This window comes from Camelina sativa, chromosome 13, assembly GCF_030686135.1.
Source record: "Camelina sativa cultivar CO46 ecotype springtype chromosome 13, ASM3068613v1".
NCBI lineage: Eukaryota > Viridiplantae > Streptophyta > Magnoliopsida > Brassicales > Brassicaceae > Camelina > Camelina sativa.
The window spans coordinates 23,909,068-23,934,829 of NC_141892.1; the positions used below are offsets into that span (position 1 = coordinate 23,909,068).

At 37.6% G+C, this 25,762-nt stretch overlaps 3 protein-coding genes and 3 pseudogenes across 3 annotated transcripts; 1 reads left to right on the forward strand and 5 right to left on the reverse strand.

Annotated features, from left to right (window-relative positions):
- Window positions 1-2,277: 2,277 nt before the first annotated feature.
- On the reverse strand, window positions 2,278-3,411 carry LOC104737315 (putative F-box only protein 15 pseudogene; annotated as a pseudogene).
- A 313-nt stretch (window positions 3,412-3,724) lies between these two features.
- LOC104737318 (calcium-dependent protein kinase 31) lies at window positions 3,725-6,617 on the reverse strand. Its single transcript, XM_010457461.3, has 8 exons — window positions 5,879-6,617; window positions 5,323-5,466; window positions 5,094-5,246; window positions 4,784-4,896; window positions 4,491-4,658; window positions 4,276-4,403; window positions 4,078-4,180; window positions 3,725-3,977 (listed from the first exon to the last, which is right to left on the reverse strand). The coding sequence occupies exons 1-8, from the start codon at window positions 6,435-6,437 to the stop codon at window positions 3,912-3,914; spliced, it is 1,434 nt and encodes a 477-aa protein (XP_010455763.2). The 5' UTR covers window positions 6,438-6,617; the 3' UTR covers window positions 3,725-3,911.
- Window positions 6,618-7,378: 761 nt separating this feature from the next.
- Window positions 7,379-9,781, reverse strand: LOC104738438 (putative F-box only protein 15 pseudogene; annotated as a pseudogene).
- A 3,390-nt stretch (window positions 9,782-13,171) lies between these two features.
- Window positions 13,172-14,017, reverse strand: LOC147929911 (uncharacterized). The gene has a single exon (XM_087480783.1). It carries the CDS (start codon window positions 14,015-14,017, stop codon window positions 13,172-13,174), a length of 846 nt encoding a protein of 281 aa, XP_087336909.1.
- Window positions 14,018-14,994: 977 nt separating this feature from the next.
- Window positions 14,995-15,735, reverse strand: LOC147929912 (uncharacterized). The gene has a single exon (XM_087480784.1). The coding sequence runs from the start codon at window positions 15,733-15,735 to the stop codon at window positions 14,995-14,997; it is 741 nt and encodes a 246-aa protein (XP_087336910.1).
- A 6,639-nt stretch (window positions 15,736-22,374) lies between these two features.
- LOC104738439 (uncharacterized) lies at window positions 22,375-25,149 on the forward strand (annotated as a pseudogene).
- The last annotated feature ends 613 nt before the right edge of the window (window positions 25,150-25,762 follow it).

Below are 25,762 nucleotides of genomic sequence, written 5' to 3' on the forward strand. Positions count from 1 at the left end.
TTCCTGAAAATCTCTCATCCCTTGAGTCACAAAAGGAGAGACACCGCCATTGGAATGCTCCTCAACATCTATTGTCTCATTAAAGTCACCAAATAAGAGCCATGGTATACCTCGGACTGTAGCAAGATCATGTTGATGTTTAAGATCCTGCCACAATCCCTCTCGCTCTTCCGCCGTGTTAAAAGCATAAATAAACGAACACCAAAAGACCTCAGCCATTCCCGGAAGCTGAACTTCACACGTAATCACCTGACCACCTTTAGACAAAACCCGTAGCTTAGTTTTCGGAGAGCTTAACACCCAAATCCTCCCCAGCCTACTAAACTCATAATTGGAGAGGAGGTTCCAATCACCAAACATAGAGTGTAGAGCCTTCCCAACTCGAGCCTCCCGAACCTTTGTTTCAACTATACAACCAAACTGAAAATCATTCTTCCTAACCCACTCCTTAACCAATAACTGCTTCTTAGACTTATTCAGACCACTACTGTTCCAGAAGAATCCAGACATTAACAATTGGATTAATGTATTGGATTGGACCAACTTACATTATCGGATTTCAAAAGAACAGGTCTAATGTATTGGATTGGACCAACTTACATTATCGGTATCGACTTCAAGATTCACATAGTTCTGGATTCTTGAAACTTCTTTTGGAACTCACCTAAATCCCACCCACCAAACACTAACAATCATGGCCCCATCTAAATTAATTTCTTTAGAATCACAAACAGATAGAACGTTTGTGTTGGCTCTAGAACTATCTAGAAAAGAGAAATAAAGGAACTTAGCAAGAACATCTGCAGCAGAGAACCGTTCCTTGGGGTTTTTAGTAAGCATCATTTTGACAAGATGTTTTGCCATCACAGATATTGAAGGCCATGGTTTGCTCTCATAATCAATTTGGTCCCTCAATACCTCTTTGAGAAGCTCTTCTTTAGTTTCTACAATGTATGTACAACATAAACCTATAAACTACGTACAGATCAAACACCAAGGATAAACAAATCCAGTTGCTCTAAGTTTTTACCGGCCACATAGGGAGGTTTGCAACAGAGCAGCATGTTGATAAGTTACATAGGGTGTACGTCAGGAGGAGGACACAGGAGAGTGGTGCCACTTCCACGTGTGAAGGGTAATGCTTTTGCAAGAGTGATGAGTCATTCAGCAGGCACGTGTGAAGGGTTTTGAGGGCGGCTAAACAATAAGATGGTATAAATAAAGCTGGAGGAGGATTAAGAGGGGCATGTTGATTATTGTGAGGGATTAGACGACATGAGTCTAACGTATGGGGGGGGGGGGGGGGGGAGAAGAATCTGAGAGTATGTTGAAGATTCTGATCTCATCTTTCACTATTTCAATATTTATCTCTTTGTATTCTGAGTTTTCCTTTTGAGAGTTGTAATCAAACAGTGATTTTTAATAAAGACTAATGGTTACATTTATGAGATTAAGCTACTGTTCATATAGTTTGATGGATTGAAGCTTAACACATGTACAATATAATCCCTGCACTCCAAACGTCTGCTTCTTTCCCGTAACTATCACTTACTACCTCAGAGTCAAACGTAGTAAGCACTCCCAATACGACCATGGTATACTTCTCCTGTTTTTGTAGGTTTCAGACACAATGCATCAAGTCAATCAGAAGAAGTTAGAACCAAACAATCTGTTCAAGAAAAGACAATGAGTCACCAAATTCGAATCTCTATGAATCAAAACAGAAGTAACCAAATTTTCTCTATGAAGCTACCAAACGCAGATTTTGATACTACAGAGACTTGTGTAAGACAAATGTATAGATTTAAAACATTTAAATAATCCAAATCTACCTCTAGCTTCAGTTTTGAGTCCAAATGTGAGCGATGGTAAAACATTACTAAAGAACAACCTCTATACTCTGTTTTTGAACCCCTAAAAGAACTGTTGCACTAGTTGTAAAAACGTCTTTACCTTTAAATATAATTTAACATTACATTCAAAAAAAAAAAAAAGGTCATTGTTCATCCAGGCTAGTGCCAACATTAGATTAAAATTTTTGGTCTTCAATTTAATTATTCAAACAGGTCATTTCTTTATATGTATGATTTTTACTTAGTCCTCGAAGATCATTACAGAGAATACAAAACTAGTCTATGTCAATAACATCTGCAGTATAGTAACATAGTTGATGTCAAAATACACGGTAGAAGTATGATCCTTAATCAACAATAAATAAACACAAAGAAGAAAAAAAAAAAAAAAAAAAAAGAGTTTTAAGAACACCAAACAACCTTCTTAGTCTGGAATCGGAATCAGACTTGGAACGTACACATAGCTACAAATAAACGGGTCACCGTAGTGATCAGATCCATGTAGTCCTGTCTCGATTTGTTTTCTGATCCCACCTTGATCAATTTGGTAAAAAGTGATGCAAGCAAACCACTTATCATCATCTTCCTTGACATATCCTTCGCACCATGCCATGATAATTTTGTGATTTCCAATGGAGTATCCCGGACGAGCCATATCAGTATGGTACTGTAACAACGGAAGCTGAGGGCTAGTGACATTAAAAAATTTGGTAAACGAAACACCTCCGTCACTCACCTTGTTTGTCACCCACACCTCAATCTCAGTTGATACTTCTTCGTCACCATGTTGTATATCTTGTAGTAATAAAGAGAGCCTATCTCCACTGAAACAGCCTAATCGTCTAGTCTCCCGGGTACTAGGACAAACACATACGTTCTTGAACGTTTCCATGGTGAAATCAAAACTTAGAACATATGTGTCAGCAATCCAATACATATTACCCTTCACTGACACACCTTTGCACTGAGGATCAACATACCAATCGAACTTAGCATCAAGAGTTCTCCACGAATCAGACTTGAATTCATATATCTCACACTGTTCTGGATCATCAAAAGACAGAGGACCAGAAAACCTCAAGATCTTGTAGTTATGGCGACACGTATTGTCGTATCCAATCCCAAAGTAATCAGATTTAGAGTAGCAGACCAAGGGTTCGATCCGTTTGATTTTACTCGTAACCGGATTCCAAACTGCGAGATCGATGTCTCTTTCTCTATCGTAAATCGGGTGACCACCGAAACACAGCATGAGTCCATCACAGTGAACCATAGAATCAAACGAATGTGGAGAGCGAAACACGTCTGGGAGTGGTGAATCTTTATGGATTCCGGTCACCGGATCCATGATTTGAACCGTCTGATAATCATCGATCCTTAAGAAACGTTCCGGAGAGCGATCCAAGTGATTGTACATGAATCTCTTGTCGGTGATGAGATCGTACCATTGCTTGCACGTCCACTTGAATCGGTTCAAAGACTCAGCCGGAGTCCTGATTAGTATCTCTTCTATTAGCTCAAATGGCAAAAACCGCAACAGATGCTTCGAAGAAGCCATGAACTGATTGAAACAGAGAGATGTGGTTTCTTGATGGATAAGGTTTCTTGTTTCCTTTTTTAGTTAGGTTTAAGACTTTAAGATCGTGGTCAACCGAACCAAAAAATACCAATCGAATTAAAGTAAACCAAAAATGTTGAGCGGTTCAGATTTTTTATAAATATTTTGATGGGTATTAAAAAAACTTTTGATAAAAGAAGAAAGATATACAATTTTAGAAAATAGATATTATTCAATCTCAATATTCATATTGTATGCATATTAGAGTAATCAAATGTGTACCGGTTTAGTGTTGGTTAATATAGGTTTAGTATTGATACCAATGTTCTCAAATATTAATAGAAGAATCATATTGACAAAGTTATCACACTTTATAATTAACACAATCAACACAAATACCAAAAGAATTAATGAGTCCGTTATAGGGATTTGACAGCTCAACCTAACTCTCTCACTTTGGTTTTCTCCCATATGATTCAATTCATTGGAAGAAGTTCCCCTTATGCCTGCAGGCAGCTGTCACTTTTCATCATTGTGCGGAACTCATCAAAGTTTATTTTTCCATCCTGTAACACAGAGTTACGTTGTTCATCACTTACAAGGTTTCAAAAAACAAAAAACAGGTATAATGTTTTATGTTTGATGTATTGGATTGGACCAACTTACATTATCGGTATCGAATTCGGTTATGATTTCTTTGATACTACCTTCTTCATCTTTTACACCATACTCCTTCATCGCCATCTCCAACTCTTCCTTTGTTAAGTGCCTTTTGTATAAGACAAACCATTTCACATTTTAGTTTAAAATTTCATCTCATTGTTCCTATTGGCATCTGATAAGCAAAAGTAGAAAGAAACTTACCCGTCGTTGTCTTTGTCAAAGTGTTGAAATAATTTGTACAAATGATCATCTCGATCCAGTTTATATCTATGCATCGTCGCAGAGATAAACTCGTCTATGTCGATTGTTCCATTACCATCCACATCAGCCTGAAATGTTTTTCTCTGTTTGTTCAAGATTTTGGATTTGACAAGTGATCAGCAAATGGCAAGTTAAAAGATGTGATGATAACTCACAGCTTCCATGAGTTCCTCCACTTCGGTTTTAGTGAGTTTAGATCCAAGTCTGATCAGGCCTGTTTTGAGTTCTTGAAGTGTAATTGTGCCACTTTTGTCAGTATCAATGTTGGTGAACAGTGTCTTAAGACCTTTGATTTCCTCTTCTGATAGATTTGCTGCACTAACCTGAAAAGCAGATTGCACACATCATAACCGATGTTTCATACATACACAATTATAGGATGAAAGATTATTTTCAAGGATATGTATGAGATGTAACATAAATTAGAAAGAACCGAGACACTCTTTACCTTTAGAGCTAGTTTCTTAAACTTGTTCATATGTCGAAACTCCTTCAAACGGGATAAAACAACTCCATCAATAGGCTTATCTGAAGCTTCTCCGTCTTTTAGCCATGGATGTCCTATATACAACAAACAAGACTTTAAGATTCCTTTAACTCCTAAAGTTCTATTGAGGAAACTTCTAGATTCTTGAAACTTCTTTTGGAACTCACCCAAATCCCACCCATCTAAATTTGAGTTCTTTAGAATCACAAACAGATAGAACATCTGTATTGGCTCTAGAGCTATATAGAAAAGAGAAAATAAAGGAACTTACCAAGAACATCTGCAGCAGAGAACCGTTCCTTGGGGTTTTTAGTAAGCATCTTTTTGACAAGATGTTTTGCCTTCACCGATATCAAAGGCCATGGTTTGCTCTCATAATCAATTGCGTCTTTCAATACCTCTTTGAGCAGCTCTTCCTCAGTTTCTACACAACATAAAACCTATAAATTACAGACTAAACACCAAGAAAAGAAACAAATCCTGTAGCTTTAAGTTCTTACCGGCCTCATAGGGAGGTTTGCCACAGAGCAGGATGTACAAAATAATCCCTGCACTCCAAACGTCTGCTTCTTTCCCGTAATTTCCCTGTAGTACTTCAGGAGCTACGTAGTAAGCACTCCCGACACGCTTCCGGTATACTTCTCCTGTTTTGGTTGGTTTCAGAACAATGCATTGAGTCAATCATATGAGAAAAATAAGAACCAAAGTAACTAATTTGGCAAAACTGAAAACAATCTGTTCAAGAATAACCAAATCCGAATCTCTATGCATTAAAACAAAAGTAACTAAATTTTCTCATGACTGATGCAACCAAACGCAGATTCTGATACTAAAGAGTAAAGATTATAGATTCAAAACATCTATCTACATACCAAATCCAATTCTAGCAAAGTCCTAAGATGATTATAACAAAGATCAACCTCTAAACTCAGTTTGTGAGTCCCAATCTCTGTACAAAGGAACAAAAGTCACCAAATTTCGCAAATGACTAATGCAAACTAACATAGTCGGATCCAAAACCTACCAAACTAACACACTCAGAGAAAGGAATCTTACCTTCTCCAATAAAGACAGAACAGCCAAAGTCAATAGCTTTGAGCACAGCATCCTCACCGTTACTGGAGAACAAGAAATTCTCAGGCTTTAAATCACGATGCATCACACCCATGAAATGGCAGTTCTTCACAACATTGACAATAGGCCTAATGATCTCAACAGCATCTTTCTCAGAGTGACACTTGCCAGCATCGGACAAAGCTTCGATCTTTTTGAACAACTCTCCACCGCCACAGAACTCCATAACGATATGTACCGACTCTTTATCCTCGTAAGCACGTTTGAACTCGATTATGTTTGGTTGACCAGACAACTGTTTCATGATACGAATCTCTCTCTTCACGTCTTGTTCATTTTCTTCCTTCTTCAGGTTCGTCTTGAGTATGGTTTTGCAGGCGTAAGTCGTACCCGTTGATTTCTCTATGCATCTTCTGGTTATACCGAATTGGCCTTTACCCAATTGCTCCTCGAGGATGTAACGCTTTCTGATGTCCACGAAGGGTTTCTCGAGTATGGTCTTCTTCGATGGTTTTGGGTCTTTACTGATGGAGCAACCCATAATTACTCTGAGTTTGTAGAAATATGATCTTTTGAGAAGAGAATCTCAGATTGTCAAAAAAATGTAAGCTTTTGAAATTTTGGATTTTTTTTTTTTTTTTTTTTTTTATGAAGGTCATTGTTCATCCAGGCTAGTGCCAACTGCCAAGTTGCCAACATTAGACTAAAAATTTTGGTCTTTAATAAATATACAAACTGGTCATTTCTTTATATGATTTTTACTTAGTCCACGAAGACTTTTTAAAAAATTCAATTAAAATATTGGTCTTTAAATATTTTGAAGTGTTGATTTAGTTTTTTTTAGTTTTAACTCAATTTGTTCTATACAAGTGGTAGACAGTAGACTTTACTCATTGATATTGGTCTTTAGGCTTAGGTGACGGTCTAAAACTTTCAATTTCATACATTTGAAACCAACGAGTTAACCAATCTTACATAATTTAGTGGAAATATAAATTACACAAAAAAAATTCTTTTCCTAAAGAAGTTTCACGAGCTTTCAAGGAACAAAGGGATCAAGAAGAAAAAAAAAAAGTTTTGGGTAATTTTACTTTAGATTCTTGCAAAACTTCTTGTAGATTGTTATATCCTTGGATGTAACATATGACAAGTATTTGCATCCATTACAAAACTTTCAGGTTGTTTTTCTTTATCTTTCTCCAAACCTAAAAAATACCCTACAAACTCACACACCATTGCCAAGGGATTTCTAGATAGTTGCTGCAGTCTCCATCGCATAACCTCTCGGCCGAGGGAGTACACATATGCTACTGTAGACCAAAAAGTAAAACTTCTCAAGATCATTACAGAATCCAAAACCAGTAGCGTATGCCAATAACATTTGTATAGCTGATTTCAAAATACATGGTACGTAGAAGGATCAACAGACACAAAGAACCAAAAGAAAAAAAAACAGAGTTTTAAGAACTAGAAACAAACCCCTTATTCTGGAACTGGAATCAGACTTGGAACATACGCGTAGCTACAAATAAACGGGCTATCATACTTTAACGCTTCATGTCGCCCTGTTTCAATTTGTTTTCTGATCCCACCTTCATCAATGTGGTAAAGAATGATGCAAGTACAGTACTTTTCATCTTTTGCCTCACACCATACCATGATACTGTTGTGCTTGCCAATGAAGTGTCCCGGATGAGCCCTATTATAATAATACTGTAACGACGGAAGATGAGGGCTAGTGAAATTAAAATATCTGCTAAACGAAACAACCCTGTCACTCAACTTGTTTGTCACAAACACCTCAATATCCATTGACGATCCTTTACAATGTTGTAGTAACAAAGAGAGTCTATCTCCTTTGAAACAGCCTAAGCTTCGAGTATAGCTGTCAATTGGGCGGGCCGTCCATGTCCATGCGCATGTCCATATACATATGGGCTGACCATGGTCAGACAAAAAAATAAATAGTCTATTTAGGCATTTGACCATTTTTGTCCATTGACCATATGGGCTTAACCAAATGGACAATGGGTTGTCCACTTACCAAAATGAGAAATTCCATTTACAACTAAATAATTTTAAATTATTATATTTTACATTTATAAATTTTTATTTTCATAAAATACATTTATAATTTTTTTTTCATAAAACAGATAAATTATTGTATTTGCGGAAAAGTGATTTTACGATTTTAGCGGGAAAACACAGTTTTACGGTTTTGGCAGGAAAACGTAATTTTACGGTTTTGGCGGGAAAACACAGTTTTACGGTTTTGGCGGGAAAACACAATTTTACGATTTTGGCAGGAAAACACAATTTTACGATCTTGGCGGGAAAACGTAATTTTACGGTTTTGGCGGATAAACGTAATTTTACGGTTTTGGCGGGAAAACGTAATTTTACGGTTTTGGCGGGAAAACACAGTTTTATGGTTTTGGCGGAAAAACACAATTTTACGGTTTTGGCGGAAAAACACAATTTTACAGTTTTGGCGGAAAAACATAATTTTGCGGTTTTGGCGGAAAAACATAATTTTACGGTTTTGGCGGGAAAACGTAATTTTACGTTTTTGGCGGGAAAACACAGTTTTACGATTTTGGCGGGAAAATGTAATTTTACAGTTTTGGCGGGAAAACACAGTTTTACGGTTTTGGCAAAAAATGTGGATACTCTAATTTTGGTTTTGAGGAGAAATTGTAATTACGTAATTTTCCACCAAACTCATAATTTTAGAAGAGAAATAACAAAAAAAAAATACATTTTATAAAAGAAACAACAAAATAAAATTCAGATTTTATAAAAGAAAATAACAAAAATAATACTCAGATTTTATAAGTGAATAACAACAAAAATAAATTCAGATTTTATAAAAAAAAATTACAAAAATAAAATTCAGATTTTATAAGTGAATAGCAAAAAAAAATAATAAAAATAAAATTCAGATTTTATAAGTGAATGACAATAGAAAAAAAAATGGGCTGTCCATGGTCATGACCATTTGGAAATGGTCTTAATAGGCATGGACACTTTGTGGACCATTCTCCATTTGGGACTGTCCAAGTTTGGCCCATGCAAAAAAATGTCCAGATGGACTCGCCCAAATGGTCCATGGACGGACCATTTGACAGCTCTAGCTTCGAGTATTACACCATCTGTCCAGTCGATATTTACAACAAGGAAAAAAGCATATGTCCTTGAACGTTTCCATGGAGAAATCAAAACGATAAACTCTTCCTTCTCTGTACGTTTAGCAATCCAATACACATTACCCTTCACTGACACACCTCTGCAATCCGTATCTTCATCCAAATCGACCTTAGCATCAAGACTTCTCCACGAATCAGACCTGAATTCATATATCTCATACTCTTCTGGATCACCAAGAGACGGAGGACCAGAAGACCTCAAGATCTTGTAGTTATGGCGACATGTATTGTCGTATCCCATTCCAAAGTAATCAGTTTCAGAGTAACAGACCAACGGTTCGATCCATTTGATTTTCCTCGTTACCGGATTCCAAACTGCGAGAGTGGCGCCTCTTGTTTGTCGGCAAAACGAGTCATCATAACACATACAAAGCATGAGTCCATCACAGTGAACCATAGAAGCACTCGAATATGGATCATCAAACATGTCTGAGATTGGTGAGTATGAGATGTTTCCGGTCACTGGATCCATGATTTGAACTGTCCGGTCATCAAAGATTCTTATAATGAAACGTTCCGGAGAGCGATCCAAGTGATTGTACATGAATCTCTTGTCGGTGATGAGATCGTACCATTCCTTGCACGTCGATTTGAATCGGCTCAAAGACTCAACAGGAGTCCTCTTTAGTATTTCTTCTACTAACTCAAGTGGCAACGACCGGTTCGAGGTTTCTTCCATTGACGCTCGCTGTATATAAATCGTAACTTTAATTGACGCTCGAGGTTTCTTCTTCTTATCAGGACTGTGAAAGTTAGGTTAGGGTTTAGGCGTCGAATTGTGATCAACCGAACCCAAACTGTTACGGTTTAACCGAACCAAAATACCATTCGAATTGAAGTAAACCAAAAACGTTGGGGGTTTCAAAATATTATCTCGTTCCCAATTAGTGAATCTTCTTATAATTAAAAGTACAAGTTAGAAACCATATATTAATTGATTAGTGAATCTTTTTTTTTTTTTTTTTTGTTCAAAACCATATATTAATTGATTAAACCAGGTTTGGTACAGAAGATAGCAACAAAGCTTGCTTTGCTATCGCATCAGCTTCTTTGTTGAATTCACGATACACAAAAGAAAAAGAGATAGATCTAAACATGTTTGCGATAGATAGGATATCAAATAGAATCCCATGGAGTTCCTTGAGAGGAGTCTCCGATTTGATTATTTCAATGATCACTTTTGAATCAGAGGCAATTAAGATGGTGGTAATACCCAAAGCGAGTGCGTCGAGCAGGGCATGGTATATGGCGTAGGCTTCTGCCATCAATGCGGATCTGCTATGGGCCAGCTGGAGCGATCCCGATCGGCGGTTTGTGATTCCAATCTTTTTGAAGGTCCAACCTAGTCCAATATCTTTGTATCTTTGTTCCACGCCGCATCTGTGTTGCAAGAGGTTACATTTGCTTCCGTCAGGTGTACTCGTGGAGGGTGTGGTCTCTTACCTCTAATAGGATTAGGTTCCTGTGCCGTATTCCATTCTCGGGCTGACTTAAGTGCTTGGGTTAGGGTCTCCTCAGGGGAAGCTTGTTTATCCTAGAAGAGGAGTTTGTTTCTGGTCGTCCATATCGCCCAAATCACCCATGGGAGTAAGGGTCCAAATCCAATTCCGCACGAGGGAAGGCTCAGGAGGGAGTTTGCTTGTTCAAGGAGATCCCGAAAGGAGGTTGTGGGGGATATGACAACTGGTGTTTTGAAAGGGGCCGATTTCCAAATTGTAGTCGCGAATTTGCAGTGGAGAAAAAGATGGGCAGTGGTCTCCTCGTTTCCACAGAAAGGACATTTGTTCTCTAAAAGAACCCCTATCCGCTGAAGGTTTTCTCCCACTGGTAATGCTCCTCGCATGACTTTCCACAAGAAAATTTTTGTTTTTGGGGATGCATGTAGGTTCCAGACTGCCTTTGACCAATTAAATCCATATGTGACCTGTGGTTTGTTATAATGTGCAGGGGAGGTCTTGAGTATCTCGTAGTAGCCAGATTTAGTTGTGTATTCTCCCGAGTTGGATGGTAGCCATGCATACCGATCATTTGCTCCACACTTACTGGGTTTCAGCTCCAGGATTTGGTGTTCTAGTTCAGGTATCAGCTGGCGGATGCGATCAACATCCCATTCGTGCGAGGAGGGGGATATCAATTCATCAACACATAGATTCTGGCTAGCTTCTGTTGGGGGACCCATTGGTGTGGTGGGTGTATCCAGAGATATCCACAGGTCATTCCAAAGGGAAGTTTGTGCCCCATCTCCAATAAGTCGTCCCAATTGTGATTTTAGGAGATCTCTTCCAATGCAAATACTCTGCCAACCATGGGAGGAGTTGGACGGAGGGCTGCAGTGTAGGAAGTTGGTCGAGTGGCAGTATTTTCCGCAGAGGATTCTGGCCAATAGGCTTGAGGGTTTGGTTAATATCCTCCAGCTAATCTTTGCTAAGAGGGCATCATTAAAGCTAGAAAGATCTCTGAAGCCCAGTCCTCCATCCCTCTTATGTTTTGGAAGGTTTGTCCATAAGACCCAACACATCTTCTTTTTTTTTTTCCATTTTATCGTCCCACCAAAACCGTGTTAAGACGAATTGAATGCGCTTATATAGGGAGTTGGGGAGTTTGAAGCAGGACATCGTGTAGGTAGGTATTGCCGCAAGGATTGACTTGAGCATGACAAGCTTACCAACTGAAGATAAGAACTTTAACGACCAGCTCTTTGCTCTTTAACGTATCCTCTCCACAATACTTGTAAAGAGATCTTTTTTCTTACGGCTAAAGAGTTCAGGTAATCCCAGGTACTTACCTTGTCCTCCTTCTTTATGTATGTTAAGTGTTTGCTTGATCTGATCCTTGATGTCTGCTGCAGTTTTTGCAGAGAAAGTAATGTCTGATTTCTGGTTGTTTATGACCTGACCTGAAGCAGCCTCATACGTGTGGAGGATAAGGCGTAAGTTAGAGCACTCGCTCTTATCTGCTTTACAGTAGAACATCGTGTCATATGCGAATAGGAGGTGAGTAAGCCTTGGACTTTCCTTTCCCACTTTGATACCAGTGAGCTTACCTTCCTCTTGCGCTTTGTGGCACATACCAGATAGGACCTCGCTGCAAAGAATGAAGACAAACGCAGAGATGGGGTCTCCTTGTCTGATTCCCCTCTTTGGTGTTACAAACCTTTTGCTGGACCATTTAACAAATATGAGTATGTTACTGTAGTGATGCACTGTAGGATCCAGTTAATCCACACATTATGAAAGCCCATATTTTCCATAGCGAGTTTGATGAAGTCCCATTCCACCTAATCATAAGCCTTGCTCATATCAGTCTTCACTGCCATATAACAATGTTTCTTTGCTTTTGATGTGTGCAGATAGTGTAGGGCTTCATGTGAGATTAGAACATTATCATCAATGGCTCTTTGGGGGACAAAGGCTGATTGATTGTCTGATATCAGAGAGGGAAGAATGGGTTGGAGTCTTTTGGTAAGGAGTTTGACAATAATCTTGTAGTAAACTGAGCACAATGCAAGAGAACGGTAGTCCTTCATTGTCTTAGGACTTTGCCCTTTTGGAATCAATCTGACATGTGTTTCATTTATGGATAATGGCAGGATTCCGGTGGAGAAAAACTTTTTGATCTCACAGATGAATTGGCTTCCTACAGTGGGCCAATTGGTCTGGAAGAAGCTTGCAAGAATCCGTCGGGTCCAGGAGCCTTATCTGCATGAATTGCAAAGCACGCAGTTCGAATCTCCTCATCTGTTGGTTGTGCTATGAGCTTCTGGTTCTCCTCCTCGGAGACTAGGGGAAGGACAAGGCCCTCTAGAAGGTTCTCTCTATCACCTTCTATTGACGTGAATAGCTTATCATAGTATCAGTTATAACTCTTAAGATGTCCTCTTCTTCATAAAAAGGCCTTCCTTCTTCATCTTCGATAACTGTAAATATATTTACAGCCCTTCTCCTTTTTTTGATGGCATGGAAATATCCTGTGTTCTTGTCCCCTAAGGTGAGCCACAACTGGCAGCTTCTTTGTTTCCAGAAAGTTTCCTCCTCTAAGTAAGCTTTGCTCAACTCTTATGTCAGGAGTGTTAATTGTAAGGGGTCAGGATCAAGGCTTGAGAAGCCTTCTTCCAGCTTTTGGCGGATTTCCTCAATCCTTTTTTGGCTATTTCGGTTTTTTTCCTTACTCCATTTAATAATAGCCCTTCTGCATCTCGTGAGCTTTGATTGGATGGTTTCAATGGTTTCAGGTTCCCGTTGCTCTCTAACATGCTCTGTGACTTCCTCATTTTGCCCAAGTCATCTATCATATCTGAATATGCCCCTTTTTTCTTGTTTTTGAGGTCAAAGTAAGTAATAAGGGGTCTATGATCGGATCTTTCAAAACTAAGGTACTCACTCCTGCTTGTCGGGTAGTTTATAGCCCATTCACTATTTGACATTGCCCTGTCAAGTCTACAAAAAACTAGATGTTCATACCGTTTTCTTCTCCAGGAGAGGCAGTTACCTGAGTGGCGAAGATCAAAGAGATCACACTCTGACATTAAGGTACATAGGTCAATGAAGGAGCCTTCAGGCCTGTCTGGTCCACCAACTTTTTCAGAGGAGTCTATAATATCATTAAAGTCTCCGGTGAGGAACCAAAGGTCCGTGCGGTGGTTACCCATCTCAGTAAGTTGTCTCCAGACTTCCTTCCTTTTTGATTTTTCCGGTTCACTGTATACAAAGGTAGCAAAAAATGACTTTCCTTCTGCCTCTATTCTGGTGTCCAAAAGGTTGTTATTCTCTGTTATTACCTCTAGACTGATATCCTCTTTCCAAAGTAGAGCTAAACCTCCTCCTCCCACGCTTGAGGGAGAAACTAGTTTGGTGTTCATGAAGTTTAGTGCTTGGAGGATATCTAGAACTTTCTCATTTTGATTCTTAGTCTCCATGAGGAACATAACATCAGGGGAGATCGAGCGATTGATCTCCTTTAGTCGCCGGATTGTTGCGGGGTTCCCCAACCCACAACAATTCCAGCTGGCTATCCTTAAGGAAGAGGATGTGGTGGATTGTGAAAATCCACCGTATCCTTTACCATTGCAGGGATGAGTTGGATCTGAGGTTGGTTCCTTGTGTTAGAAGGACCTGCTTCTGACTCTGCATTTTTCCGGTTTTGTTTTCCAATGCTTTTGCTTTTTGAGTTTGTAGGTTGGCTTATGGATACAAATTTACCAGCGCATGACCTCCTCCTAGGTGAGTGATGAATGATGGTTTTGTTCCTTTTGCTTGATTTCATTCCATTCAATTGCAAAGGACTCCTGCTAACAGGTTTGGTAAGAGGTGGTCGACCTCGTTTTTTCCTTGTAGATTTGGTACCATCACCAGTGCAAGATGCCAGGTGAGGAGGTAGATCTCTTGATATTACAGAATTGTTTCCATTCCTTGTGGGGGTTGGATTAGTGAGGTCTTGTAGCCTTGGAGAGGTTGCAGCTAAAATCCCCGCTGCTGTTTCAGCCATGAGTCCTCTGCTTTCACCTTGGATAACTCATTGTTTCCTTGCTAGACTCTCTGTTGGATCAGCACATGAAGTATATTGAACTGGTACTTCTCTTAGTTCTCCCATAATTTGCGCAGTGGTGGGGATATTAGTTATCGTAGGAAGTGGGGAAGGTAGTGGTTGTGTTCTTTCCAGGGGTGGCCATCTGGATCTAGATGTATCTGATGATTCAGTCCATATAAGCTCTCGTGGAGTAGAGCGTTCGCGCCACTGTAGGTTCAAGTTAGGTCCAGGTCTGTGTGTTTTGGAACTTCTCAGATTTTGGTCTACATGTCGATGAGGGGAGCTTCTATTCGAGTAGGATCTCTGACTGTGTGATCGGGGGCCACCATTCCTCGAAGGGAAGTGTCTAAAATCCTCAAACTTCCTCTATCTTTCTCGATGGTATTCCGCTTGGTAAGATTTTGATGTTTGGGTAGGTAGATGGGAAGAGAGGTGGTTTCCCTGCGAGTTGGAGATTAAAGTAGGCTCGTGTCTTGGTGCCCTGAAATTATCTTCCAGGGTATAGTAATTCCTGCGGATAGATGATTGGGATGGCTGGGAGGGCGCTAGAGGTAAGGGCTCATCCTCTCTTAGTTTCTGTTGGCCTGGACAGAGTTTGGTTTCATGGGTAAGCCTTAGACAATGATGACATTGATTCTTTAGGCTTTTGTACTCCAGAGTAACCAGTACATCACTTCCATTGGAGAATTCAATTATTGTCTCCTTTGTGAGCGGGAGGAGGCCATCAATGAGGGTTTTGACTCGAGCGAAAGAGCTTGTGATATCCACTACCAAGACAAGCCCCAACTCCTCGCCTATGCTACGCAACATCTCATCCTGCCAGAACTGCTTTGGGAGGCCTTGAACTTCCACCCAAAAGGGGATCTTTGAGGGGTACGACTTGGAGATGATAGGTTCCCACCTTTCTAATATGACCATCCATTGGTCAAAGTGGTAAGGTCGGTTGTCTAACACTCTTTGGAGGTCTTTCTCGTACTCAAACTTAAACTGAAAGCATCCTCTTCCTAGATATGCTCCTATGGCTTTTCCTCGTAGGTTCCACCTGTTAACGAGGAAGGGGAAGAGGGCATATAGTCTCTGGAGTGAAGGGTTGTTCAGGTGACCCATCAAGGTTAGGGCATTTTCTGCAATCAGGTTAGTTGTATCGAGTTCTGGGGCTCGGATACGCTAGCGTGGGGGTGGTGAGTAACCCCTCTTGATGTTTTTTCCTTTCTGGTGGTAGGGTATGCGTTTCTCCATGGTTGCAGTCGAAACTTGTTGTGGTTCAGAGAGATGGTATACAGCTACGGTTGGGGGGGGGGGGGGAGTCGGAGTAAGGTTGACAAACTTGGTGGTTGGCTTAAAGGTTCACAAGGGTTAACAGGTTTCACAGGGTTAGAAGCAAGTCTGTGAAAAGCAATACAAGTTGAAAGAAGATACCAGAGGTTTCGTTAGTGGGAGAGGTGGAGGTTCTGTAGCTTTTGGTCGGGAGAAGTCGTCGGAATAGTTGCCGGAGTTGCCATCGGTCCGTTTGTTTGAGACACAAGGCTGATGGACCGCTGGATATTTCTCTTTTTGGGTTTAGAGGGTTGGTGAGATGTGGATTTTCAAAAGCTTCATTCTTCTTTGGGCTTGATTTGGGAAGTGGGCCTGGGAGAAAAAACTTTTGAACTTTTTGTGGTGGCCACGTTTTAGTAGTAGCTAATTGAAATTACTTAAACTGTCACTCAATTAGGCATAAAGGAGGTGATTTTTTTTTTTCATCAAAATGGAATTTTATTTATGAATTTATAAAATCAATACACATTTGTTCATAAAGCCAAAGAGGTGTTTGGAAACAATCACCCTCAAATATGATGTATAAAGGAGGTGATTAATTGAAATTAAGAAGGGTAAAATTTGAGATTATAAATGTTAATGAAAAGTCCGACCCATAATGTTAGGATCCGCGCGTTTCTCAAATGAATCTTTGGTGGATCGGTTCTTTTTGTTAACAACTAAAAATTGAAGAACACTCTGTTTTGATCGTGACGGAAGACATATAATTGTCATTTAACTTACTCTTATCTTCCTCCGATCCTCCTCTCAATCGTCGTCTCCCCTGATCTCTTTTCCATTTTTGTTCTTCTTCTTTTGTCTTTACTCTCACGACAATGCAGCAAGTTTATGGCGGAGTCGATAACTCGATATCTGGGTTCGTTTCCTATTGCAGTGGTACCTAGATTCAACCACCGAATGCCAATTACGATGATGATGAAGAAAGTATCATCTTGCTAGGAAAGTGTTTGAATGCATGAGACAGAGCTTGCATACGATGAAGCTGAAATTTTTTACTGGAAACTTTTGGCATGTGATGAGAAACGATCTGGTGATAACGAAGGAATTGAGACGCCATTGTTGGCAAAACAAAGTTTCAGTTTCAAGATGAAGTTAGGAAGAACCCTGTGAACTATGATTCGTGGTTCAATTACATTAGGTTAGAGGAGACTCTAAAGAACAAGGATAAGATAAGAGAAATCTACGATTGGGCTATTGCTAATGTTCCACCTTCCCAAGAGAAAACTATACTGACAAAGGAATTAGTATCCCATAACTAAAATTTTTTCCAAAAATGTTTATTCTAAATATGTTTAAGTTACTAAAAGTAATTTAAATGCTTACAAACTATGTGATGAATTGGATTAGATTTTTTCATAAATATGATTCTATAGTTTTTTATGGATTGTCTACTAAAACACATAAAATATTTTAATTTGAAAATTGAAAATATTTTAAAGGTAATCTAAAGTTTTTATTTATAAACAATAAAACACATTTAAAAAAAAAAAAGAAAAAAAGAGAATATCCTTCTTAAAAACCCTAAATTGGCATTCTCTACATGGTCTATCAAAATTAGATTAAATCATATTTTAAATTAATTTCCAAAAAATATTTAAAATAAATCTAAAAGAAATTAGTATCACATAATTAAAATACTGTTTAACAAATATTTAAAATATTTTGTTAATTCCTAAAATAAAACTTAAATGCTTGCGGGTCAAGTGATAGAGTGGATTTGAGATTACAAAAATATGATTATATAGTTTTAATTTACAGGTTGTCAACACACATAAAATATTGTAGTCTTACGCAAAACTGAGAATTATAGTAAAGTTTTATAATTTAGATTAAAATTATATTACAAAAAGTTAAATAATGCATAACAATTACAACTATTAATCACACAATAAAATTATTTAGACATACCATCAATTCTATATTCATCTCACCCCTTACTTTATTCTAAAAACACTATAAATTGAATTTCTATAATTTTTCAATAATATATCACAAAATACTAAAATATCATTAGATGCAAAAATGATCCCGCGGTGTACCGCGAGTGAGATCCTAGTTCTAAGTAAAACATTAGCAGCAAAATTTAAATGTTTTCTCGTTCTCAATCTATATAATAACAAACCCATTTTTGTGTCAATTTTAATCTGACGGATGAGAATAGTTTTATTATTCCATCTAACGGTTTAAAATTATTAATGATCCCAACAGTTGCAAGTTTTTTTCCTTCAAATAATCGTGTCTTTTCGTTGTACCCCCATCTTTCAAAAATCGCACCTATTATTTTTTTCATCTCTTCGTCGTACCCCTATCTTTCAAAAATCGCACATATTACTCTTTGTATCTTTTTGTTTCACACCTCTATGTTTTACACATTTATGTTTTACACCTCTTTGTTTTATTATATATAAACTTTTAACGACTACAAAACTAAGTTTTGAATTTATTGTTTTCTGAGTATATTTTTTTAACTTACAAGTCTATATATAATAGCAAACCCACTTTTTGTGTCAATTTTAATCCAACAGATGAGATTAGTTTTATTATTCTATCTAACAGTTTAAAATTATTAATGATCCCAACAGTTGCAATTTTTTTTCATTCAAATAATCGTGTCTCTTCGTTGTACCCTCATCTTTCAAAAATCGCACCTATTAATTTTTGCATCTCTTCGTCGTACCCCCATCTTTCAAATTTGCACCGATTAATCTTTGCACCTTTTTGTTTCATACCTCTTTGTTTTACACCTTTATATTTTTCACCTCTTTGTTTATTATATTAACTTTTATCGACTACAAAACAAGTTTCGAATTCATTGTTTTTTTGAGTATTTTTTAAACTTACAAGTTAATAAATAAAATCAAACAATTGTTTTATTGGAGTGTTTTTAACTTAACATGCATCAATCTTCAATTCAAGGTATATTTATATTTGTGTTGCGTTGTAATAGATATAGATAGATTTATGAAATCAATGAACCAATGACAAAAGCTTACGAATGAACCTGTTAGTGTCTATTTATGAACTTGTTAGTGTCCATTCGGTTAGATACAAATAAATTAATTTCTTCTCTATTAGAGTATTATTATTATATGTGTGGTCATACAGTTCGGAAAGAATATAACATTAATGATATATAAAGACATAATCCTTCATGCATACAAAGTTTATTTTATTATTTTTTGTAATGTTCTATTTTTAATAAACCCATTTTTGGGGGTCAACTTTAATCTAACGGATGAGATTATTTCTATTATCTCATCTAACGGTTTATAATTATTAATGATCCCAACAGTTGCAATTTTTTTTTCCATTAATCATGTTTATTCGTCGTACCCCCATCTTTCAAAAATGACACCTATTAATTTACGCCTTTTTGTTTCACACCTCTATGTTTTACAACTATGTATTTTACACCTCTTTGTTTATTTTATATTGATTTTTATGGATTATTAAAAAAGTTTCGATTTTATTGTTTTTTGAGTATTAGTTTAATTTTAAACTTACAAGTTAGTAAATAAAATCAAAGATTTGATTCTTTTTTTCTTTTATAACTCTTATGATTTTATTAATAAGCATGAAATGAATTACAATGTTGGTAAGACATTAAGAAAGGGGGTACAAATTTGTGATAAATCACATAATTGATTTATTGCAGTGTTTTTATTTTTATTTTTATATGTATTAGCAAACCCACTTTAACGGTCAATTTAAATCTGACGAATGAAATTGTTTTTATTGTATCATCTAACAGTTTAGATTTGTTAATGATCTTAAACTTGATAATGTTTTGATCCAACAATTGTGTTTCTTCATCTTGCCCCTACCTTTCAATGTTTGCACTTGTTAGTCTTCATACTTTTTTGTTTCACACATTTTTATTTCACACCTCTTTATTTTATGTATATACAGATTTTTATGGACTTTGAAAAGATTTTTTTGTTTTTTTTAGTATTGTTTCACACCTCCAAGTTTTAAAATTCTGAGTATTATTTTCTTTCAATTTATTAATCAACATTGATTCACTCATCTTCGTTAAAATTTGGATTTTTTTATTTATTGATTTCATCATCTAAATTTTCTTTGCTGTCGTTTTCCATTATATTGTATCAATCATCTCTTCCAAGTATTAATCTAGGTAATTGATTGTGATTTCTAATTTTTCATAGATTTATATGTTTATATATTATATAGCAAACCCACTTTTAGGGGTCAATTTCAATCTAACGGATGAGATTGTTTTTATTATCTCATATAACTGTTTAGATTTTTTAATAATCTCAAAAGTTGCAATGTTTTGATCCATCAATTGTGTTTATTCGTCGTACTACAACTTTCAATGTTTGCACTTGTTTGTTTCGCACATTTTTGTTTCACACCTCTAAATTATATATATGTATATATATATAGATATATTTACGAACTTTGAAAAATGTTTTTGTACTTTGATAACACCTCCAAATTTAAAAATTCTGCGTATTATTTTCTTTCAATTTATTAATCAACATTGATTCACTTATCTTTGTTAAAATTTCGATTGTTTTATTTATTGATTCGTTCATCTAACTTTTGTTTGGTGTCATTTTCCATCTAATACCCACATCGATCATATCTTCCAAGTCTTAATTTAGGTAATTGATTGTGATTTCTAATTTTTTATAGATTTATCTTTTAAGTCAATTTGGTTGGTTGCAGACTTGCAGCTATGAGCTCTTTCTCCTTTCTTCTCTTATTATTTTTTTGTAAATTTTGATAGAATAATGATTTATATTTTGTTTTATACGAATATCTTTGAAAATTGATTATCTGAGTATGATTCAGCAAGCATTGATTCATATATCTTTAACATTATTCTCTTATTGTCACTGAATCAATTTTTATATATACAACAAAAAAATTATTTAATCAATTTGGTTGATTCATCTTAGTCATTATTTTTGATTTTTTTATATTATAGAGTTAAAGAATTATCACTCGAAATGTGAAAATAACAATGTTAGTCATTTCAAATTTTCATTTTTCCGTGCGGCAACGCACGGGCCGACATCCTAGTTTTATATAACAAGATTTGATTTATATAAAAAAAAAAAACAAAGTCTTATGAAATCATTAATCCAATACAATACATGCCCCTATATTTTAAATGAATGGGGTTATTGTTGATATGGGCCTTTTTTTCCCCTAAAACTTTTAAAATGGGCCTTTCTGTCCGTCCTCTCGTTTTAGGGTATTTCTTCTGCTGGCGAATTGATGATTATGTCCTTGTTGGAGATGGGCGGGATTTTGGTTACTTCAAAATTGGTCACTGCTTCGCCGATTTGATGTGCCGTTCACTGTTTTCTTTTTCTGTGGTTGTTAATTGGTGATGTGGCTTTGGGGAACAGTCGATTAGGTTGAAGTAAGAGGTTGTTGCGGATATATATGTGAGGATATGTGTTTCTGTGGACAAAGGTGGAGAAGTAAAAAAAAAACCGCTAAGTTAAGGATCAGAGTAAATCTACCTAACCGTCGTCTGAGTGAAAATCAGTTATGGCCGATGAGGTAAGAACATGCTCGTTACTCTGTTTTACCGATTGTCGTTTGTTATTGAAACTTTTATTGATATCGAACGTAGTTTGGGATGATGTTGTTATGCTAATTCAATACCTCGAATGTGTTATTGCTTTTGGTCGGTTTTTAGTATGTTAGTGTTAGTGTCTGCAAACGTGGTTGGTAGTCTATTGAAAGTTTGTTCTTAATGCCTTGAGTCGATCTTTTATTATGTTAGTGGCTGATGCTTTATCAACTTTTATGTTGTAGCTGATGCTTTATTTCTTTGTCTGTGTTGTTTTTGTCTAGTGGGAAGAATTTGAAGTCGTTGTGATTGCAGGGAGTTGGGAATTGTCTGAATCTGGAGTGTGGGATTTTGTACTTGGAAAGAAATGCTATGGAAGGAATGTTACAATGAGGATGTCAATGAGTTATGAAGAATTCATTGGACATATAAGTGATGAGTTTGGCCTAAGAGAGATGAACCTCAAGCCAAAAATGAGTTATTGGCTTCCATCTGAGCTTTCGATGTTCTCTGTCAACAGGAGGCCTCCCGTACTTATTACAAGCCGAATGGGGATAAGGAATTTTCTCATTGTTCGAAGAAGTCAGATTCACTTAAACTTGTTATTATCTTTCGAAGCGCTAGATGATGAAGGTAATGGAAGCAGGAGCGTAAAGAAGGTGTGTGTAACGAACCTTGATGGAGAAAATGTTGTAGATGGGGATCAGGTTGAAGAAGGAAGTGGATGCATCATGATGTGTAGCATTGAACAAGCAAGTGCGGGCATCAGAATGTGTAGCATTGAATCTGTTCCTTCACAGTCAACTCGTGGGACTGCTGTTAGGCGTGTATTGTTCCCTGACAATGCTCAGAATGGGGAAGATGTGTAGGTACATAAGATGGTACGTGAAAGGAACATTGATAAAGGGAAAGGCATCGACGTTGATGATGTCCCAACTGGTATAATTGTTAGGGATATTTCTGGTGGAGAAGGAACCAGTGGTGGTGAAGGGGCGGTGACAGAATTTGGTTTAGAGGAGTGGCCAAGAACAAATGATAATGGTATAATCAGACTTGTAGATGCAGCAACTCTTCAATGTCAGATAATGAGAAAGAGTACGAGGATTACTGCAACTCTGAAGATGAACGTGTTCTTCGAGAATTTGAACTAATGGAAATGAGGCAAGAGGAGCTGGCCAGACAAAAAGGGAAAGCTGTTATCTTATAATCTCCGGTGCAAGTTGTCCCAGAATCTCCGGTGCAAGTTTTCCCAGAATCTCCGGTGCAAGTTGTCCCAGAATCTCCGGTGCAAGTTATCCCAGAATCTCTGGTGCAAGTTGTCCCACAATCTCCACAGCAAATGTTGCCTGAATGTGGAGACTATAGTGTTCCGGAAGGTGGAGACAATATACTAAGTCCTTTGACTGATCAATATTTCACAGATGGTGTTGTTGCTTCTCCTGACGAAGCCGATGAAGATTTTGACTACTCTGGTTGGAATGATGCTATTAACCAGAACTTTGATGGACAATTTGTTGGATCTCGCCTAGAAGAAGGTGGTCCATCTTCTTTAGCAGAACCACAAGACGCTGAATGTCGTAGCATGCCACATGTTCGAGACTCTTTGGTTGAAGATTCAGTGGGAGGGCAAGGTCTAGATGGGAGTACAGGAGATGTTGGCAACCATGTTCTATCATATGTTGCTACTGCAAGGTATGACCAGATTTCTCGACCAACCTTGAATGACGCCATTACATATGAGCAGAATATGCCAGCTGAAGATGCAGAGCCAGTGTTTGACGATGTTCTTGACTTGACCAACACTAACGGTTGTGGGAATCTATAAGCAGAAGAAGATGCAATTTTCAAAGGGCGCGTGTTCAAAGACAAAGAAGAAATGCAAAACACCATGTCCATATATGTCATCAAACGACTGTTCTATTTCCGGCAAACAAGGTTTGACCCGCAGAGGCTTATATTTGTTTGTGTTAATCCTAATTGCCATTGGAGAGTGTTTTGGCATGTTGTGTCGAAGTTTTCAAAGAACTTTGAAGTTCGTACTTGACCTTAATCCACACGTGCACAATAACATCCATGGCACAATATGCAAATCTTGTATCGTCAAAGGTTATTGCATCTGTTCTGAATGGAAAGTACGCAAATGGTCGCCCAGGACCAAGAGCATGTGATATCCCAGACATTGTTCTTGCCGAGCTGAAGGTTTCTGTACCTACATGAAGGCTTGATATGCAAAAGAAGTTGCTGTTAGGAATAGCAGAGGAACTGATGCAGAAAGCTACAAGTTGTTGGCTACCTATATGTTTTTGCTTGAGCTAGGGAACCCTGGAACTATTTACAAATTGGAGCACACATATGCAGCAGATGGGTGTAAGAAGTTCAAGTATTTATTTTTCTCATTGGGTGCAAGCATTGCAGGGTTTAAGCATTGCCGGAAGGTGGTACTTGTTGATGGTACATCTATACAGTCGAAGTTCAAAGGGGTCCTCATAGCTGCAAGCATGCAAGATGCAAACTTCCAAATTTTTCCAATTGCATTTGCAGTTGTCGACTCTGAGAATGAAGCTGCGTGGACTTGGTTTTTCAGGCAGCTTACTTTGATAGTCCCAGATGCTGAAGACTTGATTATTATATCTGATCGGCACTAGTCTATCTATGCTGGAGTAGGTCAGGTTTACTCAAAAGCTTTTCATGGAGCTTGTGCAGTTCACATAGAGAGGAATGTCAGACCTTTTTCTGGGAAAGGCCTATTAGCATTAGTTGGAAAAGCTGCTCGTGCATTTAATGTTGGTGATTTTAATGAGTCCTTTGACAAAATCGGTTTTAGAAGCAGGCGATGTGAAGAATATTTGAATCGAATACCACTTCCACATTGGACTCATGCTTTTTGTGAGGCGAAAAGGTACAATATAATGAACAGTAACGTTGCAGAAGCTCTGAATAGTGCTATAGGCAAGATTGTGGAGCTCCCAATTGTGACTATGGTTGAGTCTATCAAGACCAAGTTAATGCAGTGGTTCTGCATTAGGCGAGCGAAAGCAAAAAGACTGGCTACACTCCCTGAGCCAATCACACCGAATGTAAACAAGTTTATGCTTCGCTACCATTTAGAATCAGCTGGTTTGGCAGTTACTGCAGTATCAGATTGGTGTTACGAGGTGAAGAAAACAGAGGGGAAGACCTACTTTATAGATTTACAAAACAAGAGTTGTACTTGTAATGCATTTCAAAAGCTTATGATCCCTTGTTGTCATGCCTTGGCTGCATCAAGAATAAATGGTATATACATTTCTTCTCTTCTAGAGAAAATGCACCATGTTAGTGTCTTTGCTGATACATATTCAGAGCTCATATATCCTGTGCCTAATCAATGCGATGAGGAAGTCCCTGTTGTGGTAGTGGAGAATGAATTTGAGCCTCCTACTAACCCACCAGGCCCAGAACGCAGAAGGAAACGAAGGATCCCTTCCACTGGAGAACAAGTGGTAATGGACTCTCCTAAAATGTTTGCTTCCCCTAATTACTTTTCCCTGCACTATTCTGAAAGCTTCTTATGTGTGTAGGGGAATAAGCAGAAAAGAACGACACCACATAAGTGTTCTACATGTGGTCAAGCCGGCCCTAACCGAGCTACATGCAAAAACATCATCGAATAAGGTATTACACCTATGGTTGTAGGCACATTTGTGAAAGTATATAGGAGAGTCCTGTTTTTAATGTTGGAAATCAATTGTATGTGTCGTTCCAGGTGGTGTGTTTATGTTTTTTGGGCACTAGAGGCATGTTCTAGGTGGCGTGTTTATGTTTTTTGGGCACCAATGGCAGCGAGAGTTTGTAATGCTTGTAGGACGATTATAAAACTGCAGCATATGTGAATCTGAATGGGAAGTGTGGAGTGAAGGTAGCCACTTTTGGAAAACTTGGAGATCTTTGTCAAGTTTGGGACGAGTTTGAGGATAATGCAGGGGGAGGTGGATGTCAAGTTTTTTGGTATATATGGAACATAAAACTGCAACTGCAAGTGTTGTTTTTATAACTGATTTAAAAGTAGTGTTCCAATGTCTTGTAACTCTGGATGGATGTTGTTTGAATATTGGTAACTTATATATATATGAAAAGTGAAGCTTCTAGTGCATAATAGTGATGATAGCAGTGTCAACTTGATATTCTATTGATTAGACGAAGAAAACACCAGCTTAGACATCAAGCTTTAGGATAATATTGACGTTATAGTATAAATGATAACATAAAACAATGCAATAATAATGA